A 13,507-nucleotide genomic window follows, 5' to 3' on the forward strand; every position below is an offset into this window, starting at 1 on the left:
ACTGAAGGCATTAGAAATGTCACTGGCGATTTCCTCTTCTTTCCAATTAAAGGTATTGTACTGTACACAGCAAAGTGAGTTTCTCATCTCAAGTACACAGTAGGGAGAAACAAACCTGAGAAAATTGTGATTGTTTTCATTAAGTATGGTTAACACAGGCAGCATATATTAGTGCAAAACAAGAACAAAGAAAATGTATTTCCTTTCACAGTAGGAGAAAAACAAAGTGAGACAGCAATAAGGATCTGTAATAAGTTGATAGATTTAATAAAATGGAAAAGGAAACATGTAGACCCATATTGAAAGGGAAGTCAACTTGATACCAGGACAACGGATCTAGCGAGTCTAAGAGGAGCTTCTGTGCTTTCTTAAGGCCTCACTAAAGAAGGTATGAAATCATGATATCTTTAAGACTATGTAAGGGAAAACCCAGCATTCTTTTACAAGCTAGGTTTACAGCCAAAACACAAGGAATATTTATTCAAATATTTACGAGAAATTCATACAAAACTTAGAAAATGCAGTGCAAAATTTAGGAATACAGTATTTTAATAATATGTGAAACTAAATGAGTCAATGGAAGGAATCTCAATGGGAGAAAACATAAATGGCATTGATTTCATAAACCCATCATTGTTTTGCCATCCAAGACAAGTACAGATCTGTTCCTTCTATTAGCAAAGACTTATTTGCTGCCTAGCTTGAAATTTCTTCAGCACAGCTAAAATAATATAGTCCTGGTGGTTATTAACTCCTGACATATATATTTAAAGAAAAAGGAACAGTAATTAGATAAATGAGGTTTTAATTTAAATATATCTACATATACTAACATACATACTTGTTTCTAATGTTTCTTTGGTATAGAACCAGTAAATGTTGGATCCTCTTCATCTATCTGCTTCCTTAGTCCTAGTCTTCACTTCATTCATTAATTTATTGAGCACTTAAACTCTGATGTGAGCTAGGTTCTGTCAATAAAAATCAGTGAGTTGCCAATAACTAAGGCACCACTCAGAGAAGCTGAGCCTGTGACTGTCTTCCTGGTTATTGAGGACAGCAGAAGAACAAACAGTCAAAGTCCAAATGAATTTAGTTTAAAGAAGTGCAAGGGAGAATTTTGTCAGAGCAGGTGTTAGAACACTAGAGATGATTATTGAGGAAAGCTGAGAAGCCTTTGCAGGTGTACTTAAAGGTAATGATTTCTTCCAAGTACAAACATCAGGATTATTCTTAATATTTAAGTTTTTTACCCTTTCTATTCCTCTTAGTGCTTGATGACATAGAAATCCAACAGCTCCATTTGGGTTACAATACGAGTATCTTCCAATTGGGAGAAAATTCAGCTTTCTTCCTGATAGAAAAACCTTTCAAAGGAGAACACTTGGGGCCCTTCTCAAAACTAAGATTGAAAACACAGGTTGATAATGTGATGTTGATAGCCATATGCCTCACAGACTCCTTCTGTATAAGCCAAAAGGCAGCCCAGAGGGGTGTGAAGGGTCTGTGGGTGTGGAGAAAACAAGATTGGCAAGGAGTAGTTAACTGTGGATTCTGGGTTGTGGGTAGATGGGGTTGATTATTCTAGTCTCCCTACTCTTTCCATAATCAAAAGGTTTTCAAGAGATGAAAGGTAAACTAGAGCTCAAACTGTACCATCAGTAAAAATGGGAGAGTAAATTGGAATGAAGGGTTAGAACAGCACAAGTAATTACCATTCACAGATAATTTAAAAAATTTTTTTTGTTTTAGGCTGGGCGCAGTGGCTCACGCCTGTAATCCCAACACTTTGGGAGGCCAAGACTGGTGGATTGCTTGAGCTCAAGAGTTCGAGGGCAGCCTGGGCAATGTAGTGAAACCCTGTCTTGACAAAAAATACAAAAATTAGCTGGGTGTGGTGCTGGACTCCTGTAGTCCCAGCTGTTTGGGAGACTCAGGTGGGAGGATCACTTGAGCCTGAGAGGTGGAGGTTGCAATGATTTGAGATGGCACCACTGCACTCCAGCCTGGGTAACAGAGTGAGACCCTATCTGAAACAACAACAGCTTTGTTTTGTTAACTTAAATCCCCTCCCTCAATGCACAGCATAGTGATTATTTGGATATATACCTATTGCTATACCCAGAAAAATTGATTAACTGGGCTTTTACTTCTCTTGCTTTGTCTTTGATGAAATGGCTCTAGTCAGGCAGCCAGGGGTGAAAGAAAAAGCAAAGGATCTAGATAAACCACAAGCTGTGCAATACAATCCATGAATAATCAAGAGCTGACAGGAGAAGGTCTGGTAGAAAAAAACAGTTGTGATGGACCAACAATTTCCACCTTGAATTTTTATTCCATTAATCACTCAGAAAGTCACAGAAAGTCGCATTATTTCCAATCACATTGCTCTCTAGAGTAGGTGCTCAATAAATGAATGTTAATTAGCTAAAATGGCATGCTTGTTTCAATCTTTCAATTACACATGGCCACACTATTCAAGCTTGACTTTTAAATGTATACCACAATGAAAGTGTGTTTTGATAAATCCAACGTGAGGTGTGTTCTACCTGATATCCAAAGAAGACCATCAGCCACATATCCAGCATGGCATGAAAGGGATCTGTCAAAGGACTGAACAAAAGTCCATTTGTTCTTCTTGGGGCAATATCGCTCAACTGTAGGTAGAACCTGGCGTAGTTCATTTCTGCCCCCAACTGCATAGAGGTATTCCTCCATGGCACCCAGCACAAAATGCTCCCGGCAGTTTTTCATGGGTGCTATCTCTGCCCAGGAATTACTGCGGGGGTCATAGCGACAGGCAGTCCTCACGGCACACGTCCGGCCACTGGCATGCTCAACTTCTCCTCCAGCCACAAACAGGAAGTCCCCCATGACTGCCACACAATGGTGGCTCCTTCCCACAGGCATGGGAGCCAGCTCACTCCAGTTGGCAATGGCGGCTATGAGAGCATTCTCCTGATCAACGGGATTGAAGTACCGAAGTTCCTTGACCTTGCAGACCTCGCGCTTTTTCCCACCAATGATATACAGAGTGTCTGACTGGAACCGTGGTTTGGTCCTGCGAGTCTGCCAGACGGGCTGTGCATAGATGCTCTGGTGGTATTCCAGGGCCTCGTTGACAAGGGCTGTTGCAGTCTCACTTGCTTGGACAAGGGGGTGGGACAGGGCAACTGTATGGAGAGTATCCACATCCATTAGGCCAAAGCGGATGTATTGCAGGAGCTCGTCCATGTGCTGGTAGTGGCAGTTGTGTTCCAACCACCTCACAGCTAGCTGAAACAGAGGGAAGCGAGATGAGAAGAGATACAAAGGCAAGAAAGAAAGAGAGAAAGCAACAGCATATAGGTAGGTTACCTGTATTCTTCCAGGCAGGGAATAATACAGACTTTCTTACAAACAGTATAACTGGAATATTTTGATGCCCAGATGAGTAACTTTTATTCTGTATCAGCAAAGACACAAAAGAACTCAAGACATTGCTGTAGGGGTAACAAACAATGTGAAGCAACACTGACAGGGGCTTCAGATATAATTTGGGGTGAACAATAATTGATTTTCAAAGAACGAAAATACTGTTGTGAAACAGCCTGTTCCCTTATGTTTCATGCATAAGAGGCTCAGTACACCCCACCATCAGGAAATGTCAATGGTGGGCAGTGTCATCATAGCTCAAGTAATATATGTCAACCCATAAGCCAAGGTGCTGTATCAATATGAGTAACGTAAGAAAATGTGTGATCATCTGAGACCACAGGGTGTACTTGAGAGAAAATCAATATAACACTAGTAGAATGATTTAGAAAGAAAAAGACTCCCCCTCCCACCCCACATTCCTTTAGTAGGTATAACAGTCAGGAAGCAATAAAAGAAAGAGTAAGATTCTAACCTATTAATTTTTTTCCCTCAATTAATTTTTACCTTGAAGACAGTTGTTATTTGCACATGTAAGATATTGGCAATTTGTTAGAGTCATTTTCACAAAAACAGAATATAGAGGAGATCATCTTTGCATTATGTACATAATAGCAGAATGTAATCCTAACCTTTTTATTTCTTTCAGATCTCTTTTAAGAAGGAAAGGAGTTATAACATTTTGATATCAGCAGTGAGAATTTCTTAAAACTAAAGAAGGTGCATTGTCATAAATAATAAAAATTATTGTTTAATTTTATTTATAATAAAATCATAAATAAAATTACACATTTATTATTAAATAAAAAATTATTGTTAATTTTGTTATGACAATGTACTGCTTTAGTTTTAAGAAATTCTCCTTTTTTTTAATTAAAAAAAAATCATCAGGGCCAGGCACAGTAGCTCATGCCTGTAATCCCAGCACTTTGGAAGGCCGAGGCAGGCGGATCACGAGGTCAAGGGTTCGAGACCAGCCTGGCCAACATGGTGAAACCCTGTCTGTACTAAGAATACAAAAATTAGCCGGGCATGGTGGCACATGCCTGTAGTTCCAGCTACTTGGGAGGCTAAGGCAGGAGAATTGCTTGAACCTGGGAGGTGAAGATTGCAGTGAGCTGAGATTGCATCACTGTACTCCAGCCTGGGCGACAGAGCAAGACTCCATCTCGGGGGGGAAAAAAAATCATCAACGAAAAAAGCACAGTTCATTTATGGAGCACCTAAATTATTTTAATTAGTGTGACTTAATAGTTACATTTGGCAAACTTTCCCAGACACCAGCATAATGAAGTATATCTAACATCTCAGTCAACGTATTTGATATGAATTATTCTTAGCAGCACTTAAAGTAGATTTCCCAGACAATGTGAATGTGGGTCTGAAGGAATTAGCAGAAAAAAATGAAGCAAAGAAAGAGAATATTAAATAATTTTGATAGGGGCAGGAGGCAGGAAATTCTGGGAAGAAGGTGGGTCCCAGTGAGGGTCCCACCCTCAAGCCTGCCACCACAGCCCAAAGTGAGAACATACATTCCTGTTTTATGCTCGAATGTTGACTTTTCCAAAACCACCCATGACTCACCCCACCCCCCATCCTGTACCCATAAAAACCCCTGACCCAGCCAGCAGAGGGGAGAAGCAGTTGAACATCAAGAGGAGAAGCAGCAGCTAGATGTCAGAGACTACAGTTGGAGAGAAGTGGCTTGACTTCAGAGGGATGGCTTGACAGAATAGCTTCAGAGAGGAGTCTGGTGGGTGACGGCCAGACTTCAGGGGAGGATTACCTTCCCACCCCATCCCCTTTCCAGCTCCCCTTTCTGCTGAGAGCCATTTTCACTGGCAATAAAATCCCCCACAATTACCATCTTCAACTTGTTTGTGTGACATTCCTCCTGAATGCCAGACAAGAACTCAGGTGCCAAAAGGGTGACCCTCCACTGAGCTGTTAATATTTAAGCCACCCACAGATGGCAAAGATAAAAGAGGGCAGACTGTAACACTCCTTCTAGGGCTTTGGGGGCTACAGGCACTCCCCACTAAATGCTGCGATGGGGCCTGCATGGAGTTTTGCTCCTGCCAGTGCCCAAAAGCACTTGCCAGGTCCTGCACCCACTCACCTGCATGTTCCCTCCCATGAGGGGTTGGGTGCAGCTGGTTCGAGTGAGTGAAGTTCACCTCTGCTGGCGCTGAAGCGGCTGGCTAGCTCCAGCACTCACATTCCAGTTCCCGCCCATGAAGGGGTCAGGGAAACTGGGGGCCCGCCCAGGATCTTCCTCTGGGAACCTGCCTAGGATACATCAGAAGGGTGAGTAAAATGCAGATCTGTTTCTTATTGTCCTCAGACTTTCCTCTGAGCTATGACCCTTGCAGAGGACAGGATGCAACCCTGCCATCTCTCTCTTTCCCTCAGGTGAAAGGAATGTTGGCTCTATTTCCCTTCATGGAGGTTTAGTCACCATGTGGGACCAGAATAAAGTCCTGGGGCAACTGAAGGCATCGGGCCAAGGCCACTCCTCAGTGTTGCTGGAAGGCCCCTGGACTGGACCCAGTCCCAGATTTAATGGGTGGTTGGCTAAGAACCCCGCCTCCAGACTTTTCTGTGGTATCTTTCCTTTCTTCCTTTATGGTTTGAAATGGCTCCTATCTGTTATTTTATAATGTTAAGGGTTTTGCTACAAACTGCAGAAATGTTACCAAGTAGAATGAGCATTTGGCCCAGCAATCAGATAAGCAATTCAGAACAATATGATTTCCATCTCTTCTTAGAGGTGCCACAACCACCCCCACACCAACAGCAGGAGGTGCCTGTTTTGAGTTTGCCCCTGCCAGCGCCGAAATAGCCAGCTAGCTCCATCACCTGTGCTCCAGTTCCCGCCTGCAAAGATGTCAAGGAAAATATCCTGCTTCAATTTTATTGTGCTTTACTTCCTTTTTGAACCATGGAATCAGGATTCTGGACTTCCCTGTTCATATGATAGATTTCACTAGGGGATGGGGGGGAAGTGTACTGAGGGAGAGAAAAGGAAATGTCATATTCTCAGACCACTGCTCCTTGGCAAACACAAACTGGGTTTTCATCCTAGTGAAAAGAATCACTAAACTCTCTAAGGTGCTGGATGATTTCGGACATTCAGAGTTTCTGCATCTATTTGAAAAAGGGTTCCAAAAGTCGAGATGCATTTGGGGCTTGTCTTTTTTGTTTTCTGAATCAAGTGAATGTGGAAGTGAATTCACTTCTGCAATGTAATGAATTGCATCTCCTAATGAGTGACAGACCGAGAGAAATGAAAAAGGAATGTCGCTAGGTGCCAAGGAGGCAGACACGGTAGAGGTCAGACAAGCGATACGCTCTAGATGCTTTTATAGAAGGTAGCAATTTTAACTAAATAAGGTACCAACCTGACAAAAAAAATTATCTATGTACGGTAATATCTGCAATAATCAAAGATATTGCAAAAGAAATGAGTGATATGGAAAAATGGTACTCATCAATCACCAGGTCTCTGCCAGAAGTGGAGACAGTTCCCACATGCCGCAGCCTAGATTTTCTCTACCCTAATCTTGGAATTTTCAAGAGATGGGGTTCCAATTATTTCTGGGGAGACTGTTCAGCAACTTGATAAATAATTTTCCACTCTTTGCCCACAGTTTTGCAAAAGTTCTCAGGGATAAAGTCATCTGGTTCAAGGTCATTCCTTAGGCACCAGGTAAAATTTTCTGAAATATAATATTTGTTATTGTTCCTAATTTAATCAAGTAATTCTAGCTGATATTGCTTTGCTCTGCAACCAATTTCTTGGCATTCTTATATCCTCACAGTTCTGCATCTTTCATATAGATACTACGGGAAACAGCACTAGAGACATTAGATAAATATCCATGTCTCCATAGGCTCTTTTTATAGCATAGTGCTGCCCATTTAATTATTTTTCTCTCCTCATAAATCAGTTCTTCCTATGCCATAATCAATCTTCTAGCCCATCTCTGAACACCCTCTGGTTTATCTTTCTAGCAAATAGTATTACTAACTGCGTGAGAAGCACACAAGCCTCAACTATGCTATGCTTTTAAGAAAATCTCTAAAGAATAAAATTGGCCATAGAACAGTGACCACTGTGATCTATTACTGATTAATTTCTGGTTTGTAGTCTACCATCATCCCACATCACATGTGTCGTGATGTTTTCTATGTTCAATTTCTCCAAATACTATGTATTACAGAATATTTTTTGCATAACTATTAGTTTGCATTTTCTGAGATATTTTTATCTTATTTCTTTCCAACATTTCTAACTTCTCATAGATTTCATGTAACTTTCAACTTTTATCATTTATTAATATTTTCAGACTGTACACATCATCCCTACTTGTTGGGTTTATATTTGTTCCAGATCAAAGGTGAATCTAATTTACAACTAACTATCTTGTCGCCAACTACAAACTTAACATGTACACAAATTACACGGAGGTTTCTGGTCAAAATCTAGGCTCTGATTCAGTAGGTGGTGGACTGGAGGATGAGGAGTCTGCACTTCCGACAAGCTCCTCGTTGCATATGCCACTGGCCCACGTACCACACTTTGAACAGGAAGGCTTTGGACAGATTTCCATTCATAACAGTATTCTCCTATCAGGCTGTCATGAATTTAGTTACTCTAGGAAGCTGTACGTATTAACTGTTCCATCTGCTACGGTAAATTGCTGCCTTATCAGAGAAAATTCACTCTGTTTTTTTAAATTTAAGCAGGTATAAATCCAATGAAGTTGAAGTAATGCTTAGGTTATGATATAGGATACTTAATTAGCTTAATATTACAGATGAGGTAGCATTTTTTGAGACCTTGGTTCTATACAGTCTATAAATCGATGGCTGATTCTGATAACATAAAGTAAGCCATAGAAACACTCTGCATTTTTGCCTTTGCAATAATAAACACATAAATGTAAAAGTGTTACTGTGCTCTGTTTTTACATTCATAAGAATCTAAAGGAAAAACCCCACTGAAATCACAGATAACTCTTGTTTATTCAAATAATAATTTAAAAATGGCAAAGAAAATTCAAAACAATGGGCCACTTCAAAATCACCTTGTGTTGTGAACCTCATCTGACACTATTCACTGCCATGCTGGTGGAGGGAATCCTGGAGCCCATTTAAGGAGCTTAGAGACTACAGCAAGAAGAAAGCTGATTTATCATTGCGGCATCATAGAACCCAAAGACAACAGTTAGCTTTGTGGTATATTTTGGTGCTTAAGCTTGAAAAAGATTATTCTTGGAACTGGTGGCTTTTAAAATAATGACATTACACTGAGAAAGCACAACTCAGGGTAAGCTGAATCCTATTCTAGCTTATTTATTCTGGCATACTGAAATCCCTATCACCCTAAATTCTAGGATTTAATTGGGAAGAAAATGGAGCAGGCAGCCTTTCTGGTGGCCAAGCCAGCAAGAGTGGAAAGGAAACGACAGATTCAGTTTAGGAGGACATTACAAAAGAGTGTTTAGGAAACATGGCCATTAGGTAAGACAATTCCTAAACCACCTGCAACACAGTGGACGTTATTTCCACGTACAACAGGAGGCCTCTCAAGCACCCTGCCTGACCCAGTTCACCTGACCACAATGGAGAACTGTTCCTTCCTAAAAGGAACATTAAGTACAGTTTAATCCAACTTCAACCCAATTGATCCTCAGATATTTGCTAAGAACAGCACCTGACCCACAGTTTGCTATAAATATTTGTTGCATAAATGGAAAATCCTGTTTTTAGGCTATTTCTCACATTCTCTTAAACAAATAGTATCAATTTCTTTCTTCACACATACATACACACACATATTTATCTATCACAGGCTTCAGTTTTCTATTTTATTATCTCATCTTTATGGCTTTCTTATAAGGCCTTTATAAGCCCTCAAGGCTCCACACTGCAGCATTCAGTGCCTTAAACATAGATACATAAGCCCTTGTTTTCCTCCCACACATGTTTGGTGTTGGCCACTTCTATTTGAGATTCTTGGCAAGGCAATAGGCACTGTAGTCTTTTAAACCTTCACATAACTTATAAAATATTTGAGCAAGAAGAAAGTTGAGTCCATTTGGCTCAAGCTTTTCAATTTTACAAATGGAAATCAAATCCACACAAGTTAACCGACTTAACCCAAGTCATACAATGAATTAGCAGAAAAGCTAGAACTAGAAACTAAGTTTTTAACCTATACAATGTATTTTTTATTATATCTACTTGTCATTATTTTTCCATCAATAATTATTTCCAGGGAAAATTCAGGCAAATGCACTAAGTTCAAACATAACTTCTATATTCAATAAATTTGAAAAATTCTGCTTTAAAAATAAGAATGCTTTGCTTCAAAATAGGTTGGCAGTATTTTTCAATGAGCCTCATTTATGGATTACTTCAGAAATAAAGACAATAGGTTTATGATACCAATTAAAGAGTTTGTAATTACAGAACAAATACTGAGGGGAAAGGACATGTCTGGAATCTTGAATTATTGCTTCACTTTTTATGAGAATATATATTTTACATTTATTCATTTATTTATTTATTATTTATTTATTTTTGAGACAGGGTCTCACTCTGCTGCCCAGACTGGAGTGCAGGGGTGCGATCTTGGCTCACTAAAACCTCTGCCTCCCAGGCTCAAGCGATTCTCCTGCCTCAGCCTCCCGAGTAGCTGGGATTACAAGCACCCGCCACTACCACCCAGCGGATTTTTGTATTTTTAGTAGAGACGGGGTTTCACCATGTTGGCCAGGCTGGTCTCAAATTCCTGACCTCAATGATCCATCTGCCTTGGCTTCCTAAAGTGCTGGGATTACAGGTGTGAGCCACTGCACCCGGTCTATTTCTTAAATGTATTTTAATTCCAGATTATTTCCTGTTAACTAAAGTTGGCCCAAAAATATACAGAACAACTAGTCTCTTCCCTAATCCCTTCCCTTTAGTTTTCTCAGCATATCCCTACTGATTGCTATTCTACAGAGTAGAATATATGATATATAATCCTAAACATAATAGTATATAATCCTAAATGCTACAAATATTGCCCTAGTGCAATTAAAATATGGAATTTACTCATATGTATTTCAGAAATGTATCAATTATATGAAAAAATGTTACATTCCTAACATTATCAAGTCCTCATATTGTGATTCTAATTCCTTTATTGTTCATGTGAAACACACTCAGATAGAAGCTGCTATTTTGACATCTAAAATTCCCGATCCTTTTAAAGAAGTGGATGTTTTGAATTCTGTTTGTATATATCCATATATATTATACACTATAACCCCAAAGGAATGCCAAAACAATGAAGATATTATTCTCAGATTTCCAGAAAATACATTAATTATGAAGTCATTCCAAATTCAAGAATAGACATCATTGCACTCTTCTGCAGAACTGTCTTTATATCTTGCAAATATATATAAATACGAGTGCCCTTAAAAAGCAGGTTCTCATCAGATGAGTGATCAAATCTTTTAAGCAATGCTAACAAAGAATAAAGCCCTATGACACTGCCTTAAAGTAACAAGTATTATTTTGTCTTGGTCTACAAATATTGTCTTTTACTTCATCGTGAAGAGCTGAGTAAGCAATGACTAGTATTTTTGCTGATAGCCTTTATTCTGCTCCTTGACCAGGGGCAGCTATTATTGTGCTCCTATGTAAAATCTGGATGCAGACAGCTCTGCTGAAGGTGCACACTAAGTCCTCCTCTTTGCAGAATCCCACGGTGTGAGGCACAAGTGTCCATATCCTTACCAGTCTTGTCATCCCATTGAGATACGCCAGGGCACCAGTTTCCCCTCAGTGCACAAAAGGCAGCATAAATTCCACACTTCTTCAAACTCAGAAAAAGACAAAGGAAGGGCACAGGAGCAAGTCAAAAACTCACTCCTGAACCTCCATCAAAGAGCAGGGCAAGGTGACGAGCTCTTGGGCAACAAGAAGCAGGAAGCCAGGAAAGCATTTTTTAATAGAATGGATGATGATGCATCGACGAATCTTTTCCTTTCTAAACAGAGTATCGAACATGCTCTTTATCTTCTAATTTATGTTCTCAAAGGGAAGAGTTCAGTGATCGTTCTATATTAAAGTACATTGTTTTATATGTCATTTTATAACACCTTGAATTCCAATGAAGACAAAACTTTAGCATGTTACTGTTTTAATATTACATACAGTTTCTTTAAAAATGTGATGTTTCCCTAATGCAAGTGAGCAAGTGTCGCGATTTGCCATGCAATACTACACAGAAGCTCACCTCTGTAACGTGAGTCATGTAAGGTGAAATAATGATGTAATAAACCAGAATAACAACTGCCATAGAGAGAAAAGTATATACTAATAAATATATGCGACAGATCTTATAGTTACATTCTCTTCTTTGAGACCGAATGAAAAGTTTCAGTTCAAAAAGACAACTTTCCCATAAAATCCAAAATCACCAGAAACTAGGGACTCAGCATCAGAGCATTTTCCTTTACCAGAACAATGAAAATGTTACCATGGAGGAATATTAAAAATTATAACAGTGCTCACCTGAGTGCTATAATTAAAACTGTGTCAACATTTTCCTTGTAAAACAGATCTTTCAAGGGAGATTGCACATTAACCATTATAGCTGACTACAGACTTATGTAAGACGCATAGGTTATTTTTTCTTCTAAGAAATATATTTCAATGGAACCAAATCTGATGAGGCCCCGGGCTCATATACTGTAAGAAAAAATAAACCTGACAGATTTTTAAAGCAATATTCAGTTTATCACAGATGATAATAATACATTCTTTCATTGTTCCTTTAAAATTCTGTGAAATTGAAAGATTGGTAAATGTTATTACGTTCACCTTTAACATATGATTTGTTCTCTGGTAATCATCTTTAAACATATTTTTTAAAGTACATACTTCAGAACTCCAAAAGCAAAAAGCCCTTGCAACTAAAGGTATCTCTTTCCCACAAATGGGGATAAACACACAGGACTGGAAGAATCACAACAAAAACTACCCTGAGACCTGCCACCTGTAAGTTCCAGATATTTAAGGGGGTGCACGAAAAGTGACCCGAGTTGTCCCTTTGCTCAATCTTATAACAATAACAAAAGAGGATTTGTTTAAAAGGTAAATTTTATATCAAGATGAAGAGAAAATCGAGATAGGATAAGAGGTGAAGTTAATAACCTATGACATCCTTTTTACCTGTGAGATTCAGCCACCAGTGTAAGCTGATCTTTGAAAAGCCAATATTAAAAGGGCAACGTGAGTATATGGCTGATATTGGATCCGTTATTTGGCTTCTCATCTGTAAAATAAATTAGTTGATGAGAGAGTGTCCTCCTTCTCTAGGATATATGTTACCTATGGATCCACCAAAAATCTTGTAAAGTAGAATTCTCTAATTTTCCTACAGGTGGTAGAAGCAACCAATATTAATCTAGTATCCAAGTCACGGGTTTCTGTAGCACAGATAGTTTTGATAAATCCCTTTTCTGAAAAACAAGGTGACTTTTTTTGTCTAAACTCTGCTCGGCTGAAATGTCTGCGTGAATGTTTGCATGTATGAAAGTGCACATGCACGTGGGGCCACATGCAGAGAAGTGGGTTACATCATAGTCACTCTCCCTAGGAACAACTTTGATCAGATTATATTATGAAATTGAATAATAATACCATCTCTTGTAAAAATAAAATAAAATTTGTGCCAAATAATAAAAATTTCAAATTTATTAAGGTGACTGCTTCAAGGTAATATTGGTTAGAATCCCAGAATAAGATCTTATACATGGCCGGGCGCGGTGACTCACGCCTGTAATCCCAGCACTTTGGGAGGCCGAGACGGGCAGATCACGAAGTCAGGAGATCGAGACCATCCTGGCTAACACCGTGAAACCCCGTCTCTATTAAAAACACAAAAAATTAGCCGGGTGTGATGGTGGGAACCTATAGTCCCAGCGACTCCGGAGGCTGAGGCAGGAGAATGGCGTGAACCTGGGAGGCGGAGCTTGCAGTAAGCCGAGATAGCGCCACCGCACTCCAGCCTGGGTGACAGAGTGAGACT

General features: G+C 39.5%; 1 protein-coding gene across 5 annotated transcripts in view; it reads right to left on the minus strand.

Moving 5' to 3' along the window:
* Positions 1–13,507, minus strand: part of KLHL32 (kelch-like family member 32) — a 226,282-nt gene that overhangs the window by 30,874 nt on the left and 181,901 nt on the right. For 4 of the 5 annotated variants that reach the window (XM_011968388.1, XM_011968387.1, XM_011968385.1 and 1 more), the window contains one exon: positions 2,550–3,276. The exons of the other annotated variant lie outside the window; for it this stretch is intronic. In XM_011968388.1, the coding sequence (XP_011823778.1) occupies positions 2,550–3,276 (727 nt within the window). The remainder of the gene's footprint in view (positions 1–2,549; positions 3,277–13,507) is intronic. 5 annotated transcript variants of the gene reach the window in all.

The sequence above is a fragment of the Mandrillus leucophaeus genome, unplaced genomic scaffold (genome assembly GCF_000951045.1).
Source record: "Mandrillus leucophaeus isolate KB7577 unplaced genomic scaffold, Mleu.le_1.0 Scaffold841, whole genome shotgun sequence".
Lineage (NCBI taxonomy): Eukaryota > Metazoa > Chordata > Mammalia > Primates > Cercopithecidae > Mandrillus > Mandrillus leucophaeus.